Source organism: Phaseolus vulgaris, chromosome 3 (assembly GCF_051622355.1).
Source record: "Phaseolus vulgaris cultivar YP4 chromosome 3, ASM5162235v1, whole genome shotgun sequence".
Classification (NCBI taxonomy): Eukaryota; Viridiplantae; Streptophyta; class Magnoliopsida; order Fabales; family Fabaceae; genus Phaseolus; species Phaseolus vulgaris.
In genome coordinates, this window is record NC_143500.1 from 10,487,734 (window position 1) to 10,509,849 (window position 22,116).

General features: G+C 32.0%; 2 protein-coding genes across 2 annotated transcripts; one reads left to right on the top strand and one right to left on the bottom strand.

Moving 5' to 3' along the window:
- Nucleotides 1–4,260: 4,260 nt before the first annotated feature.
- LOC137806542 (NADPH-dependent alkenal/one oxidoreductase, chloroplastic) lies at nucleotides 4,261–6,994 on the top strand. The gene is made up of 4 exons (XM_068606735.2): nucleotides 4,261–4,815; nucleotides 5,248–5,571; nucleotides 6,238–6,397; nucleotides 6,649–6,994. Exons 1-4 carry the CDS (start codon nucleotides 4,390–4,392, stop codon nucleotides 6,912–6,914), a joined length of 1,176 nt encoding a protein of 391 aa, XP_068462836.1. The 5' UTR covers nucleotides 4,261–4,389; the 3' UTR covers nucleotides 6,915–6,994.
- Nucleotides 6,995–9,631: 2,637 nt separating this feature from the next.
- On the bottom strand, nucleotides 9,632–14,903 carry LOC137806543 (carbonic anhydrase 2). Its single transcript, XM_068606736.2, has 9 exons — nucleotides 14,396–14,903; nucleotides 14,111–14,191; nucleotides 13,737–13,877; nucleotides 12,483–12,531; nucleotides 11,717–11,833; nucleotides 11,520–11,573; nucleotides 10,688–10,773; nucleotides 10,220–10,325; nucleotides 9,632–10,088 (listed from the first exon to the last, which is right to left on the bottom strand). Exons 2-9 carry the CDS (start codon nucleotides 14,161–14,163, stop codon nucleotides 9,924–9,926), a joined length of 771 nt encoding a protein of 256 aa, XP_068462837.1. The 5' UTR covers nucleotides 14,164–14,191; nucleotides 14,396–14,903; the 3' UTR covers nucleotides 9,632–9,923.
- Between the last annotated feature and the right edge of the window lie 7,213 nt (nucleotides 14,904–22,116).

A 22,116-nucleotide genomic window follows, 5' to 3' on the forward strand; every position in this document is an offset into this window, starting at 1 on the left:
TTTATCAAAAGATTCAACCCAAAATTTCTCATAACCAACTTATTTATCAATTTTTAAGAAAATCCAAACAAAAAATATCAAGAAACCAAGATTTTCAAGAATTATAAAACATGTCAGCCATTAGACAATCCTAAAAAGCTTATTTATTTTAACAGAAGCAAAAAGAAATTCAAACAAATAAATTAAAAAACAAAATAAAACAACAAAAGATAAATCCTAAACTATGATTCTCCTCCCCCACACTTAAATCATACATTGTCCTCAATGTAAAATCAATAAATAAACGTGTACGATAAAAGTGCGAGAAGAAGTACTCCCTCATTCAGCTTGAGGGAAGTGGCAGTTGCAGCTGTTTCAACCATCCCCTCTACAGTATAAGCCAAGACTTTTCATCCACAGTGGTGTAGAAACACTATCAGCTAGAGCGTCTAACCAAAGCATGCAGTACCTTGGTAAACTATGTAAAAATATTATGATGAAGAAGCCTTGAAATAGTGGATGGAACTGGGGTAGGTATGGAGGGCGTGTGAAATGGTACAGTTTCTTCCATGAATGGATGATGGTATTGTCCAGAGTATAGATGGAAGATGTAAATTTATTCAATATAGACGATCTAATATGGTTAACTGTTTGGGAATCGTCTAAGGGTGGTGGTTTATGGCTAGACAGTCTAGTTAGGGTAGACGATCTAGTTGGGGTGGGAGATGGAATGAAATGTAAGTTAGAAAGTGGTGGTGGCTGGCAGAGGGTGCTTTCAAATGTTCCAACTATGATAGAAGGTGTAGCCAGTGTTGATGATGGAATGAGTGATATGGGTTTCACTTTAAATAGTGGAGGTTGTACTCTTTGAAGCTTTAAGGATGGAAGAATAATATCATTTTCTTCTCCACTGGCAGTGTCTACTTGAAAGATGGGTAACATCTGCTCTTCCTCTTTTTGTATTACCTCCAAAACTATGTCAGAGCCATCTGCTAGTGAGCAATCTTGTTCAGTAGATTCGGCAAGTATAGCAACATCAACAACTTCTCTATCAAGACCTGCATCACAAGAGTTAGTGCATTCTAAGAACTCATATATCTCATCATTTGTACATTTAATTGGATTGGAGAAGTTAAAATCTCCTAGAAACTCAAACACATTTTCATCCTCAGTGTTTATGTAATGCACTAAATGATTTTCACATGTCACAACTTTTAATCCCTCATGATTTAGCAATGATTTCTCCTCCATCAGTAGAGGTTGGACAATAACATTCAATGGTGTAGCAATCTTAGGTTTAGCAAGCTCAGCTTCATGCAAATCATTCGAATTAACTTTAAAAACAGTTGATATGCCCCACTTCTTTTCGAGAGTGTCTATGGCAGAGGTAGGTGCTTCAAGGTTAGACATTCCACCAGTGCCTGGATCAAGAGTTATATCTGGATCATGAGGTGATTTCATCTCTTGAACATAATTTGCAATCTCTTCAATCATTTGATGAGTTTTCTCTCTTCTTGCTACAACATCAGCCTCCTTTTGCATTAGAATTTTTTTAGCCTCCCATTCTTGATCATATTTCATGTTCATCTTCTCCATCTGCCTCACCAACTCCTCTAAAGTTGGTTCTTCCTTTTGAATTGCAATTTTGCTAGCCGCCCATTCTTGATCATATTTCATGTTGATCTCCTTCATTTGCCTTGGTTCTTCCTTTTGAATTGGATATTTGTTAGCCGCCCATTCTTGAAATTTTGTGTTAATGTCCGTCATTTTCCTCATCAACTCCTCTAAAGTTGGTTCTTCAGGATTACGAGGAGTATTATCAGTTTGCACAAATGGTTGAAAAGAAGTTTGACTTTCATCAAAATAGTTTTGCTGATAGTATGGTTGTTGTTGAGGTTGCTCATAAGACTGTTGACAATATGGATTATAATGTTGAGGCTGCTGAAAGTGAGGTTCACATTGCTGCAGAGGCTGTTCATATTGCTGATAATATGAATTATAATGTTGAGGCGGTTGAAAGTATGGTTCCCATTGCTGCAAAGGCTGCTTATCAAATTGTCTCAGGGTCACATGTAGAAAACATGAGAGCTACATGAGTGGTGCTTTTTATTATATCTATGTCCTACTAATATCTCCTAAAGTCTTTTGGGATATGTTTACACTCTTATGCAGGGGTAAGGGGTAAGTCTATGCTTGTTATCTCTTTGGCTGCTAAATATGTTGAGTCACTCAAAAGCACGATGGAGAATTTCTCAGTAACCTTCACTATAATTGATGGATGTTTTTGCTCAAAGTAATAAAGAAAACTATGTTTAGCAATATCACAAAGTTGGTATTGGCATACTCAAACTATTGGACATATATGAGGCCTATCAAATGATGGACGGTGACTACAAGTAAAGAGGCTTCGATGTTATGACAATCTCAAAGGAATAAGATTGTTTAAGGTAGTTCTAAGTACAATTGTAATAGATGCAACTTTGGAGAACTTCACATTCACTAGATCAACCAAATATATTCTTTGATAACTTAGGTATTGTCCTTCTTAGTGCAAACCATGTTATACATTCTCGCACAAAACACTTTAAGTTAGACTTGTACTTTGTTTAGGACTATGTCAAGAAGAAACTCATTCGCTTAGTTAATCTTTTTGCTAAGTTCCAAGTTATGATATATTGACTAAATCGATTTAAGACTTTTTTTTAAAAAAAAATTACATAAACTTATACTTGTAGTTGTTATCAAACCATCCATAAATTTAAGGGAGGATGTTAGTCGTATAGCATAAAGTTGACTTTCCATAAATTTAAGGAAGGATGTTAGTCGTATAGCATAAGGTTGAGTTTACATGAATGTACATGAACCTTGTATAAATACGCCTTCTTTCCTTGCTTCTCTACTAATCACAATATAAATAAATACATTTTCAATTCTCTATGTCATTTTGCTTAACAAACATATTAAAATAATTTTATTTAAATACAATTCTAAAATCACTTTCTAATTTTTTCTTTAGAATTTAAGATCTAGTATTTAAGTAAAGAGTTATTTTAGCATATATTTGGGAAAAAAAATACATGATACCGATTTATAATTAATTAAACGAAAATTTCATTTAATTGCTTGTGATAATGTTTTAAATTTCTTTCTTTCGAAATATAATTTTAATTTCCTGCATGAATAGAGATCTAAATTTGTCACTCTTTAAAATCAGTTTCGATAAATTTGATCGTAAATATTTTATGAAGTTATTGATATTTCCTGACTTACAGAAAAAAATTATTCAGGCATATTATTTTTCTAAGATATGAGTATTTTTTATGTTTCCCAAAATATCAACCACAAAAAAAAAAGTAAAAAGGAGACATAAATTGATATTAGACGTGGAGCTTTCCAGAGGTTTTCCCTGTTTGTAGTTTGCTAGCACGGCGTCGTTTTCACGCACATGGAGTATTATGTAATCACTGACTGAATCTACCCGTTTTTCTATATACATTCATGCTTTAATTACGTACATTTTCAATCGTTGTAATTTAATTTAAGTGAAATTTCAATTTTCTCTTTTAATTTCTGTATTTAGTGTTTATTATTTTTAATTAGTGTTTATAATAAAATATAAATAATTAAAATTTAGGGAAATAAAATTTAATATAAAGTAAAGTAAGCTAAAAAAATACATGTGATTTGTGCTTCTTCTTATTTTTTTATATTTTATTAATGATACTTCAATTCATATTAAGGAAATTAATTTTTAATGGCATCTTTCTTACTTAAATTTTAGAATTTTCTATCCAAAAATGTTAGACTTCATTTTCTTCATATTTTTTTTTAATGCTACTAAAAATAATAAAAAGTTAGTCTTTTTACCTTATGAATTAAGCTTACCGATTCAAGAATGTTAAATATTTTTAATTTTAAAATCGGAAGTGAATTTTAAATTTCATTTAATTCTATAAAATAAATTTATAAGATATCATTTATTTACTATAATTTTTTTTTATGTAAAGTGGATGTGGATCTGGAACAACAGATTTATTAAATACTTATAATTTTTTATATCATAATGTTTGTAGTCGTTTATCCTAATGGTATTTTGCGTTGGAAAAATGATACTTTCACAGTGCTTAAAGTTGTATATAATTTTTTTATGTGATGGATTTAAAAATAAATATATATAATAAAAATAAGTATGAAATTAATTGATATAGAAAAATATTAAAAAATAATATTAAGAATTATAATATGATTATATAAAAAAAAAGAATTTTCAACCTTTTGAGAGTTGTGATTTTAAGCAACAATTGGGTGGTGTGGAACAAGTGTGTGTGAAGCTAATGTACTAAACAAAACACTAACGATATAACCGAACCAAAGGGTGGTTGGTTGAGGCATAGATAAGTGTGAAGTGATATGCAAAACATGTCTCTCTGTGCTTCACCCTCCACCACAACTTCACACCTCACTTCCCTTCCTTCTTCACTCCCTTCCACTTCACCACTTTCTCTCAGATTTTCCTTCACTTTCCGGGAAAACAGAACCCCAGTTAGATCACTCAAAGCTCCCTTTTCAGCAAGGCCTGCAAGAGTGTTGGTGAAGGCTCAGGCTACTGCACCTGCTTCTTCTGAGGCTGTGAAACTCACACCTGTGCCTTCTCAGATGAAGGCATGGGTGTATGGGGAATATGGGGGTGTGGATGTTTTGAAGCTGGACTCCAATGTTGCTGTGCCTGATGTGAAAGAGGATCAGGTCCTTGTCAAAGTTGCTGCTGCTGCTCTTAACCCTGTTGATGGCAAGAGAAGGCAGGGAAAGTTTAAGGCCACTGATTCTCCTCTTCCGGTCATTTTCTATTCTCTCTTCTCTGTGTGTGTGTGTATTATGAATGTGAGAATTGGAGTGAATTCATGGTCTAGTGGGAAACAGAAAACATGAAATAAAATCATGTTAGCAGGGATTTTTAACAGTGATCCTATACTAAAATATCAGATTTATTATTAGTCAAGATTACAAAATGGAAAGGATTTAGATTCAACTCATTAATTAGTAGCATGGTTATTTTATTCTTACAGTGCAAATGAAAGTTGGCATCCTGATTCAACTTTTTCTTCTAGTACATGAAAAGGGTGTGAAATTTAAGTTTGTTATAACCGAAGATGTTATTTAGCAATGAAGGAGAGGCTATAGTGATTGATGGAAAGGAAAGAAAAGTTTCAGGTTATTTGAGAAACTAAGTAATGAAATGAAATTTGGTTTTGTTTTGTTTGTCCATAGACTGTTCCGGGCTATGATGTTGCGGGTGTGGTGGTGAAGGTTGGTAGTGAAGTGAAGGACTTTAAAGTGGGTGATGAAGTTTATGGAGATCTAAGTGAGAAAGCATTAGAAGGGCCTAAGCAATTCGGGTCTTTGGCTGAGTATACAGCTGTTGAGGAGAAACTATTGGCACTAAAACCTAAGAATTTGGACTTTGCTCAGGCTGCTGCTCTTCCTCTAGCAATTGAGACTGCTCATGAGGGTTTGGAGAGGACTGCATTTTCTCCTGGTAAATCTATTCTTGTTCTAAATGGTTCTGGAGGAGTTGGAAGCCTAGTCATTCAGGTAATTTACCCTCCAAATTACTTCTATCACCATTCAAATAAACACATCAATAACATCATTGTTAAGATCATTGTTAAGTTTCTCCCTTCTTTAACATATATCACATAACTTTTAGATTTCAAATGTCACAGATTTTGCCACTTAAACAATGAACCAGATTCTAAATCAAATCATGTACTGACTAAGGCTTCAACTAGCTCAGTTCTTAGCATTTTCTTGATAATACATCACTTTACACCCTATCTGGTATGGCTGATCTTAGTATCAGCTAGTCATTCGTGTTTGGAAAGTACAAAGTTTAAGAGTGTGCTTATTGATAAAGGGCAATGCTTGCTAACAAACTACCCATTTTGACATTTTCCAACAAAAATAATTCAGCTCAAAGTTTATTTGGAAAACTGTCTTGGTTAAAAGGTTTGCCTGCAGTCTTACGGCAGTTGCAATTGTTTGAATACTTCAGAGTTCAAATTATGCCTTTTTCCTTTGGAGTTATCTTAATGCATTATGTAAACACACACACGAGTAAAATAGGAAAGCATAATTTACTTGACGTAGGGAATGCTTTAAGATCTCTAGTATATGGAAAAATAGTAAAATTTGAAAATGCTATGAGAAAATTCATACGCTGAACTTATATACTTTATCCTTATCTTCAACGACCAACAGCTAGCTAAGCAAGTCTTTGGAGCTTCAAGAGTTGCTGCCACTTCAAGCACTAGAAATTTGGACCTGTTGAAAAGTCTGGGAGCTGATTTGGCTATTGACTACACAAAAGAAAACTTTGAAGATTTGTCAGAAAAATTTGATGTAGTCTTTGATGCCATTGGTAAAACTCTATCCACCTCCTATTTCATCAGATAATCATATCTAATAATGGCAACTGATTATCAAATGTTGGTTAAAACCTCTCAAGATAAGGAAACTGTTGTCAGCATAGCAGATGAAATAGTGGAAATTTGTTAAGATATCATTCTTAATTTTGAAGGGAAAATTTGTTACAATTGCCTTCCACTTTCCCTACACTAATTGGTACAATTCATTGTTGAAAGTTTTTCATTCCTTGAATGTGATTTGCAGGGCAATGTGACAGGGCAGTGAAGGCTGTGAAAGAAGGTGGCAGTGTGGTGGCACTCACAGGTGCGGTTACCCCACCTGGTTTCAGATTTGTAGTTACTTCCAATGGAGCTGTTCTTAGGAAACTAAACCCTTACTTAGAGAGTGGAAAGGTGAAACCAATTGTAGACCCCAAAGGTCCATTTCCCTTTGACCAGCTTGCTGAAGCCTTCTCCTACCTTGAAACCAATCGAGCCACTGGAAAGGTTGTTATACACCCCATCCCCTGAATCTGACAAAAGGGTTAGACAATTTTGCTATGTCTAGTCAACTTCATATTCTATATAAATGTAGCACTCTTCTTGTTGAATGGTGAAGCTCATATTTGATCCATTAGCACCAATTCCAAATCAATTGGAAGAACAAAAGGAAAAAGCAAATCATAGTGGAATTAGGTAGGAAATCTAAAGAAATACACTATAATCCTAGATTGATAGATGAATTAAGTAACATTCACTTCAAGAAAAAGGTTTATTTCACTACACAATAACAGAAGAGAAAACTCTCATCTTAATTTCTAAAGTCAACACTATCAAATTTATAGTGTGAACCTCTCAACTGTCCCAACCTAACATTCAATTGTTAACTAAATAGTTTCAAACTATTTACAACCATATAATTAATTTGCATGTTAGACTAAAATTAAAAATAAATTGGACACTTAATAAAATGATTTTTTTTAATAAAGACTCAACTAAAAATATTTAAATTTGTGATGTACTTGAAACTTAAATAAACCTTTATATTTCTTTTCTTGATTTTACCTCCTAGAAAGCGGCTCACCTTATTTTATCACCAGTTTTTCTAAATGTTTAAAAGAATTTTCATTTTATTTTAATAAATATAACTAGAAATTAATCTATTTAATATAATTAAGAAAAATAATATTTAAATTTATTAATGATTTTTTTAATGAGAATTAATATTAATGATGTTATTTAAAGTGGTTTTATGAATAATTATTTTTATTTAATGTAAAATTATGATTGTTAATAAAAATTAATATTAGATATATTTACAAGTAATAATAATAATTACAAAAAAATTACACATACTTACTCAATTAATAAATTTTTAATATTCAAAAGAATTTAAATTATTTTGTTTTGTTTATTAAATATATAAGTAATAAATAATTTATTTAATATAATTGTATAGATGAGATGAAATTCTAATGAATAAATGTTTGAATGAGACTCTGACCAATAAGTAGACTTGTGTGGGAAGATGGATGATCTGAAGGATATCTGCCAATTTATTATATGGTAAAAAATAGGGTTTGATTGGTGTTTCATCCGATCTGGCTTGTCCCACCAATGCACTTATTTTAATTAAAATATAAAATAAAAATAATTTAAAATACAATTTTTTATTATATTATTGAAAATATATAACTGTAACTTCAATTTTTAACATTTATATATTAAATTTCAATTATTAATTATAATGGAGTAATATAATATATAAAAATAATAATTATTTTAATTTATCTAATTAGAGACATTGATTAATTAATTAAAAATTAAAAATATATTATATGATTAAGTGTGTTCTATATATAATAATAATAATAAAAAATTGAAAAAACAGGTAAGTGAGATAAGATTTCATTCATCCTATTCTATATTTGACAAGTCAAGTCAAAACAGACTAAATTGACCTCTTTTGGAACCCCTAATAGACGGAAGAAAGTTGATAAATGATTAAAATTTATCATTCTACTTCAAAGTAGCAATCAAATAAGAATGATGTGTAATCAAAGATAAACAGATTCTTTTATTTTATAGATCCAACACAAAATTTCTAGAGTAGAAGATGATAAATTAAATTCAACAAAAGTGCAACTAGCTAAAAGCTTCGCGGTTAGATTGAACAAATTTCAGTGTAATGGAAAGAAGTTTTAGAAATTTTGCTTATCATGTTCATGTATACTTGGTGTATATGTAAACATCCACAACAAGATTCAAATAATCAGTCTGCATGTTAAAACAAGTATTTGGAGATTTGAAACATATATCATGCTAATATTGTGTTAAAATTTTGAAATGCAAAAAACTTCTAATTAAATTGTCCAATATCCAAACAAATAAGAAAACAAAGTCGTCCAAAACTTTGTACTTATTATCACACATTTTATCATGCTGGAAAAAGATGTCCAAACAATTTCACTGGATATCTCTAATCACTAAACAAAAGTTCTGAACTAAATCTAGTATTTGCATCTACTATAATTTAATTATTTTATTAATAAAATTTATATTTTTCCATTTTTATGCTATATTAACATTTATTGATTATTAACCACATTCGTGATTAGGTGTGAATGTTAGTATGTATTACCATCTTATTTACTTGCTTCACTATCGTTGTCATCTACATCAATAACAATGACGATAATGATTCCTTGATCGTTGTAGGTGTTGACGTGGAAGTCATAGAAATAGAAAAACATAACGATGTTATTATCTAACATGTTTTCAATTAGAAAATTCAAAATCACTTGCGATCTTAATAACATAATTTTGTATATTCATCACAAAAGTTCATATTTTTAAAAAATAGAGATAAATAAGCAAGATTATATGACAAGAGACAAGAGTGATGTCATTGTTAACATACAAAATTAGATAATAGATACTCAATTGAAATTTTTTTTTTAACTATTTAATAAAAATATTAATATAGATACAATTAAAATTACCTAAATTTATGAAAGAGTTGGAATGAAAGTAAGACGGATAATGTATTAAGAAAAAAATATTTAGAATGTAAAGTTGAAAAAACTACTCCTTCCTATTTAATTTATGGGCTTACTTTCTTATAATTAATTAATAAAAAAGATAATAACATTCATTAATTGAGAAGTCAAGTTAATTAAAAAATTAGAATTAAATACTTGTGCAGCACACGATAGAAAAAACCTTAAAGAACAAGTGTACAAAACATATGATACTAAATGCAATCCATTGCTCAATTTTAATGGCTAGATCAGCTCTGAAGTTTGACTAAAGAATAGCGACTATGTAACATAAAACGATGCAAAACAGAACTTATTGAATTGATCTTCAGACTAAGACCATTATTTTAGCAGAGTGTTGGCTTCTTTTTGTGAGGATGTGAGGGAAACAAGCAGGGAAAGGGGACTCTTATACACTTATGAAACAGTTGCAAAGGGAAGATCATGTACATCAACATGCATGCCAGGGTTAAGAACCCTTTGGTTTAGTGCTTCAGTGGTCTTAAACAGACACAGAGTTGGAGATTTTGAAGTCCAGATCCCACAGCTCAAAGGTACCCTTAACGAAGTTGTAATGTGCACCTTTCAAAGCTAGTGTTTCATTCACAACACAATCTCTCACAAATGGATAAGTCAAAAGGTTCCCAACTGATACATTTACAGCTTCCTGCATTCCAAACAAAATTTCAGTGCCAATAAGTTTAAGCTCTTGTGCTCTAACATGCATTACACAACTTACAAAAAATTATGCCCCCAAATAACAAACTGGTGTGGGATACAGCAATAAAATTTACTTGCCTTCTCGCAGTTGGTACACTGCTCCGAAAATTCTAGTGCACTTGCTTCAGTTTTAACCTTCGACTTTGCCTGGGTACAAATTTGGACCCAATTCTCTATGAATTCACTGTATCATCACAGAGGAAATAAATGATTTACAAGGTTATTAAGGAAGTTTACTTTATCTTAGTTCAGAAGATGAAATCAACTGGGAATTAGAACTGTTTATCTGCTGTTTTGGAGCCTGACATGTGCCTAATGACATGTGCCTAAAGTGTCACTGAACCACCAACTTAGTTAGAAGTCCTATGAAGTTATCAAAATAGATTAAAATTTTCAAATGTGTACTTTTTCTCATGGACATGTATTCTAGTTTGTGGTTATACTTATATAAGATAAAGAGATAAGATAAGTACTTTAAGTAGTGATCCTTTTGGCAAAATATTATTTAATCTTTGTTTTATGAGATGAAGCAATAATAAGGTATACCTTGCAGTGGTCCCATCATCTGGGATGGACATGAGGCCCTTTATCCCTCCACAGCAGCTGTGTCCAATGACCACAATATTCTCCACCTGCAACACTTTTCCCTTTAGAACCACCATAAGGAAAGAAACAAGTAGAAGCCTATTCTAGTTTTAAACAAAGACATTCCGTTCATCCACCAACACTATTCTATCCATTTTCTCACTTTCTCTTCCTTATTTTCTTCATCATTCTGAATGGAAGGTGTGGTGAGTGGAAGGTACCGGGGTTACAGTATCACCAGAACCACCTAATTTGAAAAAAGGTACACACTAGAAAAAATATATATAAGAGAGTGCGACTTTCAGATTCCCTAATGTTTTTTTATTATTAGTTAACTGAGACCCATTAAACAAAATGAGACTTGCAAATTTTATAATAAAGCATGTTCCAATGCAAAGCATTCATCAAATAAAGAATGTTTTACTTTTTCTATACTGTTCCAGAGAGAAAGGAAGTGATAATGATACAACTATTTATATATCATTTTACAGAGACAAATTATATAATAAAATAGCTCATTGAAGAATACCTGAAAGCAATATATTGATAATGTAAGTATTACCAATATCTATCAACTAAACCATATTTTTAACTCTTTATTATGTTTATCCGAAAATGTTTTTTGGACCATTTTCCTAACATAAAACAGTTCTTTCATGTGATAGAGGGAAAACAAGATGCATGTGGCTCCAAATAAATAGTGAAGCAAAGGCCATTTTCCCCCACCAAAAGTTGTACTTTTCACATGCTTGACCCACCTAACTTATTATAGAGAAAGTGAATGGCTATGTACCTTTAAATGCTGCACTGCATATTCAATGGCTGCCCCTGTTCCTGAATACTTCGTCTGAAACAAAACAACAAAAAGGCAAAGTCAAACTTAAGGGTTGAACTGAGGTTTATGTTTATGACATTCCTTCACTGTACGTTTGAATTCTTTTGTTGTGTTACATGACATAAATCAAACATTTAATTGACAACAAAGAAAACCTTGTCATACGGTGGAACCATGTTGGCTATATTTCGGACCACAAACGCTTCACCCGGTTGAAAATCCAGAATATGGGAAGGGCAAACTCTTGAGTCTGAGCAAGCAAACACCAGAAACTGCAAGTGTGGGAAATGCAACATTATTATGACAAGTAATTAACATTTTTTTTTATCCAATTGAGAATTTGTTAGTAAACTTGACTTCAAAATTTATATGCACGAAGTTACACATGAGTTTATTTTTTATTAAGAAAATATTTTTATTTTTAAAATTTTCCAAAAGACAAGCCTAAAAACAATTAAGTCAAACAGTATTTTTTTGTTAAGAATATTGGGTCAATGCGTAATAGAACATTAGTATATTCAAGTAATATAAAATTGCGATGGAAACTTTATATTTTTAATATCGAAAGTCATAACTACATGCATAAAAATAATAATTAGACTAATGTGATGACATAGTAGAATAATTGTTCACGCATGCTAGTATTGATGGCAAATTAGGGAAAAACACAACGTACTTCATTAAACCTTTTCTGTTACGTAATTGAAGTTTTAAAACAGTCTTCTCAGTTTGCTTTTTTATATTCTATATTTTTATTTTTGCTGCAAGTCTAATATTATAACTTTAATAAACTAAAATAAAATTTATTCTGAATATGAAGTTTGTTTTTATTCTAAATTAGAGAAAGTCTATTGACCCTATGGTCACCCAAAGGACAACTATGAAAACCAAGTTATTGCTGAGTCAAATAATGTGGCTGACCTTAGGACTCTGGCCTTTGGCAAGTTCCCCATATAATTCCGGATTCTTCCTGAAATAATAATATATAACTATTTAGTCAATGCAATAATAATAATAATTAATTGAGGAAAACAAGCCACCTAGTAAAAGTGTAATTTCTTACTAGTTAAATTCCAAAACAAAATAAAATGTCTAAATTGACTAATTTACCAGCAAAGAAGTTTGAGAAAGCAAAAACAAAATCAACTTTTTCTAATGTACAAGGACAGCACAGTTCATATTTTGCGCTACATCTCTAATTAGAGTAAGTATATACATTTTTAAGGTAAACTGTAATAATTTATATTTTATTAAAAAAATATTAATAATTGCGATTCAAATGATACAAATGCATAATAAATTTAAACATATTACAACACCAATAATTAATTTTCCAATTAGGTGCTAAATGTACTTATTTTCCTTTTAGAAAAGTAAATGATTCGCAATCATTGAAACATATATTTTATTTGCTTTGTTGACCATTTACAAGACATGGTTGGCAAAATTTGTCATCCACTACATCATTTTTTGTTAAGTAATTTAAGCTTAAATAAACAATTTTTACTAGTGCTTTCTAAAATTCAAATTCAAATTTTAAAACATTGGAATTAAAAAATTAAATTAAATTAATAACGTTAACTATGTCTTTAATTTATAAGAGCGTTTGTTTAACTATTACTAACATTAATGAAATGTTTGCAAACTCTTAAAATAAATGTATTATTTATTGCATCACTTCAATTAAAAACACCTCTGCAAAGAAAAATATATATATAAATCAGTTCTCATAAAAAAAAAGCCAAGTATCACTAATAATTTAGTTAGAAAAGAAAGTAGTATTATTCTAACATTACTTAATATAATTGGCCAGATTTAATTATATGAAAGGCTTGTTAAAAGATGAATAGATGCTATTTTATAATAATTAAGGGTCAACTTCTGTACTCCATTATCACACTTAAATTAAGAAGAAGAAAAAAGAAACCATAAAGACTGTCTCTCGGCATTTTTGAGGTTGTAACCGAGGTGGGCCCACACGGAATGAATTCGATGGAAACAGAAGTTTTTGCTGATAAGATAAGTGCACAAAACTTAATAACCTTTCACTTCTTCATCCATAGAACATTTGAAGTCCCCAGAAGGGGCACTGAGGGCATTTCACAAAAATTGAAAAAAAATATCTGAATACTAATTAAAACGAAATAGTGGGAGAAGACCATAGCATAGACTCACTGGAATTTCTCGTTCTTGAAGTGGTCGAACCCGATTCGGATCCTCTCATCCGGGTTAAACGGCTTCGACGCGTCGCTCGTCAGCTCCGTCGTCAGCTTCTTGATCTTTGCGGCGGCGACGTCACCGAGGTCGGCTTTCTCGCTGCCGAGACAGAAAAAGAAAAGTCAGAACTTACGTGTCAGAGCTGGGCCCACTGCGACCACCTCATCGTCCAAACAAAACAAACGCGATTTTGTTTGGTAACGGCGGAAACCGACGCCAACCGATGCGAATGATGTTACTTTTTTTTTGTCGTAATTAATTAATTAACGCATAACAGAGAAGCGGCGGTGAGAAACAAAGTAAGAGAGGTCAGACACAGTTCCTTAATTCACCTTATAAGCTTGGTCAACGCTGCAATGGCTTCCTGGTATGTTTCTCCGGCCATTTCTTGGTCCTGCGACAGATCCAATTAACTGAAATGGAAACATAAAAACCTGAGAAATTGTTCCACTGCATGCAGATGTGAGAGGTTAAATTGGTGGAAGGAGTGATTATAAAATTAAATAGTAATTGGATTTGAGAAGGAAAATATGAATGGTGATGAATCTGGAACAGAAAGAAAAAAGAGAATCGAATCGAATCTCAGTGCATCTGATCTGAGTAGTGCTACGAATTACCTTTTTGTATTTGTGAAGAGAAAAGAGAGTGTGATAGGGGAAGTAGGGGTGTGAGTTTATATAGAGGAATGATGCATGAGGTTTTTGTTTGACGCGGTTGAAGAAGCTACGAAGGGGAGCAGAATTGTGCCACCGATGCCTGCTGTGTCCACAGTATTAATAATGCTATGCTCACAAAATACAAACAAATTTTAATTTTCAAACTTCTATTTAATGCTTTTACTTAGAAGATTTCTTCTATTTACTTTTTAAAATATTTCCAATCTAAGAACAATTTAAAAATGCGCTTGTTATGAAATAAAAATATTACATGGATCTAATTATTATTCTTAATAAATATAAAAAAATAGTTAATTTTACTTATATGTATGAGTTTAGAAATAATATTTTCTAAAAAAATACAAAACGCCAAAATATAAAATAGTCTAAATTGGAAGCTTTGTAGCTTTGTATATTTCTCTTCTTCCTCCCAATTAGAAAAATTTAACAGTCACACGCAAGTCGGCATGCGTTTTTTATTTTATTGTGCCACTACAATAAGTTATATAACAGTTAAAAAATGTTTAATTACATTAGGACCAATTGCTATAACGGAAAAGACAGCGATAGGAAGAACTTCAGAAGTTTCAAATATAGACTTTTTCAAATTTTAAAATAAATAAGAATAATTTAAAAATAAAATATAGTAATTTATAAAAAATGATATCTGTTATATATATATATATATGTATATATATATACAGATATTTATAGTTCTAATTCTAATAAAATAAGATTCCAAAACAACTATTTAAGAAAAATAAAGAAAAAATTGGCTATGCTTGTTGTACTGTGAGAAAAATGTTCAATCCTCTCAAAATGTGATTTTAATGATAATTTTAAATGCTTAATTAATAAAATTACGTTTACTAGACAAGAAAACCTGTGTATTTAATCTGCATAGTCAGTTTTATAATTAGAAGAACGGTTTTGATTATAACTGTCGGTTTTGATTATAACTGCCTTGCATGGAAACTACAAATTTTTGTTTAAGATTTAAGATTTAGAAGTTAGGGTTTAAGATTTATCTTTTTGAGAGAAAGTAATAAAAATAAGTCACCTTATACTGAATATTTATGAAGTTATAATTGAATTAATTTAGTTCTTTTTATTATTCATTCTTATAATGTGTGGCATATGATATGTAAATTCTTCATCTTAAAAAATTAGAAGGAGTAGGATGAATCAACATGTATGAGAAGAAAAAAATTATTTAATGACTAATTTTAACAATTGAAATAAATTAGTAGGATATTATGATAAATACTGGTCCATTTTGTTTTGGTTAGTAAATCACATTACTCACTTGCCATAATTTCTAGTAAATAATAAAAGAATTTAATTTTATTTGAAATCTCACATCGACTAGAAATAAAAATATTTCATAGTATATAAGTGAGTGCAAATTTTATCTTATAATGTTGAGTTAAGCTTAAAATTTACTTTTTAATATGATATCAAAGTCATATAAGTCTATCATACTGAAAGTTTGTTGAGTTGATCAGGTCACCGCTATCGGACTGTTATCAGACTACCCATTATATAGTCTCGGCGTGAGGAAAATGTGTTTGAGATCTTGCATAGAGTCTATTCTAGTGAGAGTTTGTTGACTTTACCAGATCCTTTTCACATCATCGAGACATTTCATAATATATAAGTGAGTACAACCCTCACCTTATAAATCGATTTTATAAGGTTAAATTAAGTTTAAAGTTATTTTTTAATTTAGGCTTAAAGTCCAATAAAAAAATATGTTTATTTATGTAATTTAAAAAAGAAATGGTATATTGCTCATGTTCATTCCTAGTTTTTTTTTTTAATTTCTTTTTTCCTTTTTTTAACACTTCTCATCTTCCTTTACTCTCTCTAGCTCCTCGTCTTGTACTCATGATTGATTTCAAAATTCTACTTAGCATTGGTTTCATATCTTATAATTAGCGAATGTGATACTACATAGAAAGCCACCAATATAAATTCAAATTTCAATGTGATACTACATAAAAAGTCACTAAAACTAAGTTCAAATTTTAAGGAAGGTTGACATATAAAAAAATCATATTTGTTTATTGAAAATGGATAAGAAAGTGAGTTGTTGGCCTTCCAGCTAGCCATTATTTAGTTGAACGTGCTGGTGTTTTCATTTTATCAATCCGCTATGTTAGGTTGGTGGTAAGAGACGAGGCAAAGGCTGGGGCCACCGCTCCCTTTTTTAAATTAAAAATTTAAACACAAAGTTATTTAAAAAATAATAATTTTTTATATTATAGTATTTAAAGAATGTAAATATGTAATATTATTGTAACTTAAATGATTACCAATTATAAATTAAGTTTTAGTTATTAATTATAATAAAGTAATTTAATATGAAAATATCATAATTTTTTAAATTTATTAAATTAGAAACTTTAATTAAATCATTTAAATTTTAGAAAATATTTACATAATTAAATATGCTTTTAAATATATATCTATATATATATATATATTAAAATTATAAAAGAAACGAGAAAAAGACTAAGATTTCCATTAGTTTTGAGTGAGAATGACTGCTCAAACAAAAATAGATTAGACTAACATATTGTATTACCTACTTATAAATATGATAAAAGTGGAAAGCAATCTAAATATATTGTATATGTATTTTTCAATAAATATATATATATATATATATATATTATAACTAGCCAGTAAAATTGACTAAATTAAAATTATTTTAATTATAATAGAAATATTATTTACACATTTATTGTAAGGTACCCTAAAATGTGAAAGAAGAAAAAAAAAACCACAGACACTAACTTTCTCTCTCCCTTTCACTCTTCTCCCTTCTCTCTTCATTTTTTCTCATCTATTCCAAAATCTAATCATGTTATGTTGTAGCTGAAGAGTCAGAGTACATTTCTATCCGATCAGATTTTCAAACAGAGTAAATTCATTTTTACTCTAAAGTTCCATTATTCTCTATGTATTAGTGGGGCAGTTGAGAAAAGTGTTTCTCTCAATTTGATTAAGCTCAAACTAAAATTTTGTAATTTTTGGATAACTTGATCTAGGTTCCTGTTCTCGCCGGCTCGAAGTCGATCGGAGTATGGATGAGCTCTACTCGGATTCCTTTTTGGTGGTCTGTCAGCTAGTGGATGAGGTGCTTAGGAATGACCTCCAGGTTTCAGCAAACCGATCTTCTGGGGATGAGGGGGGCTCCACCTGCGATTACACTCAAACGCTCAAGTCAGTGAGAGCACAAAATATAATGTGTATGGTAAAATATACTGCAAAGATGCCTGTTCGATACTCCCTGTAGGTGGTTGTCTATTTATAAACATACATGAGCTTGGATTTCTGACATTGGTCTTTCCTGGCATTAATGTATCATTTCATAGTAACTTTCTATAAAATCTGGATATAAAGTATATAAATCGGAATAGTTAAACAATGTAATTAGGGATACTGGGGATAATATTTATTACGTTATCAGGGATATAACATTTATATTCATTACGCTATCGGAAATATGATATTTATATTTATTACGCTATCGAGAATATGCATGTGTAGGAAAAACGTTATACTTTCCTTTAGTGGATTTTGTCCCTTGTTGGCGTTGCACAATACTAAGCCAAGGCCAAAACATGTTGTGTTTTTGGGCCTGTTAGGTCGGTTCGCGACCCATGCCAAGTTCTCACATCGTCACTTCCCCTAGATGGGCCCTTAGTGAGCTCGGCCAAATACCTACCCGATTCGGGACAGGACAGTTCCTAAATTTTTGGAGTGGTTCTCTTGAGGTAGAATTTCCATCAGAATAAGGAATTTCAGGTAAAGGAAACTAATTTTAATTTTTAATAGCACCCTAGGCTAGAAGATTTGGATGTGGAGGGGACGTGATCCCAATATTTAATTTCTCTTGTTGGGATGTTTTGTGTTTATATATTGTGTTGTTTGTTTATATATTATTTAAACTTGTAGAAATATTAGATTTTGATGGTTTAGTACTTAAGTGTTTTTTTGATGTTAAATAGGATTTTGAATATTGTGGATTGCATTTTGAATGATATTGTATGATGAAAATGGTAAAAAATTGAATTCATACATTTGGGATAATGTATGGATTGATGTATGTTGTGTATTAAGTATTGATGCATATGTGGTAATAAAGATCGTCGAGCTTCACTGATGATTTAAGTAATATAAACTAAGATATCAGGTGGTGAGAAGCTGATGGGAGAGTTCCTGCACACCGTAACATATGAGATGCACGACTTGAGTTGTATTCAGCTTAATTGTTGTTTGTTGAATATCCTGGATGTGTAGATCCATGTGAGATCTATGTGATTTTTATGTTGGAATTTGAAGAAGATTGAATAATTGAGAAATTGATTTATGTATTTTGGTTTTCTCTTTTGATTTAATTGTGTATATTATAAAATTTTATTTTTACTAGCTTACCCTTGTTTTTCTTGTTGTGTTTGAAATGCGATGACTATATTATGTACACGAGCAGATGATCATACATGTCCAAGAGAGTTTGAAAGGCTTTAGAGTTTGTTTTGAGCTATGAATTGTAAATGTTTGTATTTCTATAAGTATTATTCATGTATTAGGAAAACTCTAAGCTTTATATAAATATGTATAACATGTATTGTAATAATTATAGGTATTTTTGGGATGTTACATTTATTATATTTCAAAATTCTGATTCATTAAAAAAAAATTAATTTAAGAACTCTAATTGACATGGCATAGATGAACAAATCCATTAATTAATAAATCATTTAATTATATTTATCTGGCAATAGTTTTCGTATTTTATAATTTCCATTTCTCACTTGATAATGATGATAAAAGGTCATACCATTTACTATATAAAATGATTGTGATAAAGAAAATGTGTTTACTATCAAATAATTAGCTATTGTGATTGTATTTCTCTTATTTGTTTATTTTTCTGTACTAATTTATTGCAAAGTATTTATTGATTTTATTAATAGTTAATTTTCTGTCCCGAATCGAGTAGGTATTTGGCCGAGCTCACTAAAGGCCCATCTAGGGGAAGTGACGATGTGAGAACTTGGCATGGGTCGCGAACCGACCTAACAGCCCAAAAACACAACCTGTTTTGGCCTTGGCTTAGTATTGCGCAACGCCAACAAGGGACAAAATCCACTAAAGGAAAGTATAACGTTTTTCCTACACACGCATATTCCCGATAGCGTAATAAATATAAATATCATATTCCCGATAGCGTAATGAATATAAATGTTATATCCCTGATAACGTAATAAATATTATCCCCAGTATCCCTGATTACATTGTTTAACTATTCCGATTTATATACTTTATATCCAGATTTTATAGAAAGTTACTATGAAATGATACATTAATGCCAGGAAAGACCAATGTCAGAAATCCAAGCTCATGTATGTTTATAAATAGACAACCACCTACAGGGAGTATCGAACGGGCATCTTTGCATTATATTTTACCATACACATTATATTTTGTGCTCTCACTGACTTGAGCGTTGGAGTGTAATCGCAGGTGGAGCCCCCCTCATCCCCAGAAGATCGGTTTGCTGAAACCTGGAGGTCATTCCTAAGCACCTCATCCATTAGCTGACCGACCACCAAAAAGGAATCCGAGAAGAGCTCATCCATACTCCGACCGACTTCGAGTCGGCGAGAACATTTGGCGCCCACCGTGGGGCAGGTAAAACTGTCCCTACTACCACCAATCACTTAAGATATACACATGATTTTGATATTGATTCTGCAAATCTTATTTCAACATTTAAATCTATTGAGAGATTATTCTTGTAAGAAAAAAAGACGAATTGGAAGAGATTAGACAAATCTCTATAAATAGAACATGAATCCCAAAAATAAGGTAAGTATTGTTTTATGTAATATATATTTCAGTGACATATTGTTTGCTCTTACCCACTTGAACGTTGGAGTATTGAAAACACGTGGAATCTAAGGAGGGTACTTTACAATTATATATTCTTGCTTATTTATACTATTCAACAAGAATCCTACCGACTCATTATCGCCTTGCACGACCAGAGAATATTATTATCACCCCGTGCGATCAAAATTATTGTTGTCCCAATATAATTGTTGTTATTTAGATCTATTATAATTATCGTTATTTAAATCTGTTGAGATTTTATCCTGAAAAGAGCAAACATAATGGTTGTTATTTGGATCTATTATGATTATGATCATTTAAATTTGGTTGTCGTCACTTCGGACCTGAGTAGTTAGATCGAAAAATAATGAGTTTTTAATTTGGTCACTACAATAACGAACCTGAGTAGTTCGGTCGCCACTAACCAGAGTTTTTAATCTGGTCGCTACAATAACGAACCTGAGTAGTTCGATCGCCACTAACCAGAGTTTTTAATCTGGTCGCTACAATAACGAACTCGAGCAGTTCGGTATTTTGCACAACGAACCTGAGCAATTCGGTAATCTGCATAACGAACCCGAGCAGTTCGGTATTTTGCACAACGAACCTGAGTAGTGCGGTCGCCACTAACCAGAGTTTTTAATCTGGTCCCTACAATAACGAACCCAAGCAGTTCGGTATTTTGCACAACGAACCTGAGCAGTTCGGTAATCTGCATAACGAACCCGAGCAGTTCGGTATTTTGCACAACAAACCTGAGTAGTTCGGTCGCCACTAACCAGAGTTTTTAATCTGGTCGCTACAATAATGAACCCGAGCAGTTCGGTATTTTGCACAGCGAACTTGAATAGTTCGATCTAAATCTGACACCAAAATTCAATCTGGTAGCGTACATAACGAACCCGAGCAGTTCAGTCAAAATCTGATACCAAAATTCAATCTGGTAGCGTACATAACGAACCAGTAGTTCGGTTGAAATCTGACACCAGAATTCAAACTGGTAGCGCATATAACGAGCACGAGTAGTCTGACCAAGACCAAGCATTAGAGTTGTCAACTTGGCTAGTTTAACCACGAACCTTAGACTGTCAGGAATTGGGCCGACGTGGTTGACCCTGAATTTTTAATAAGTTATTCCTTTTGAAAATGAGTTAATGCTAGGAATTAGGTCGATGTGGCCGACCTACAAGGGTCTAGCCCAAGTTGACCGATCTGCCAGGCGTTTCGGTTTCCAAGTCTGCAGGATCAACGTTCCAAGCCTTTTCGCCTCGTTAATTCAACTCAAGGCTGGGGAATTGTGTACCGGCCCGAGACTGCCAGGAGTTGGGCCGACGTGGCCGACCTTCTAGGGTTTGGACCCTGAATTTTTAATAAACTATTTCCTTTTGAAAAATGAGTCAATGTCAGGAATTAGGTCGACGTGACAGATCTGCCAGGGTTTAGGCCGAGTGGGCCAACTTGCCAGGCGGCTCGATATCCTAGTCTGCAGGATCAACGTTTCAAGCCTTTTCGCCTCGTTAATTCGACTCAAAGCTAGGGGGTTGTGTACCCTCATGGTGAGCCAGGAAGTTTGCCGATTTTCTCACAAACCCACACCAATGGTAAGCCAGGAACTTTGCCGACCTCTCCACACACTCACACTCATGGTGAGCTAGGAAGTTTGCCGACCTCTCCACATACTCACACTCATAGTAAGCCAGGTAGTTTGTCGACCTCTCCACATACTCACACTCATGGTGAGCCAGGTAGTATGCCAACCTCTCCACATACTCACACTC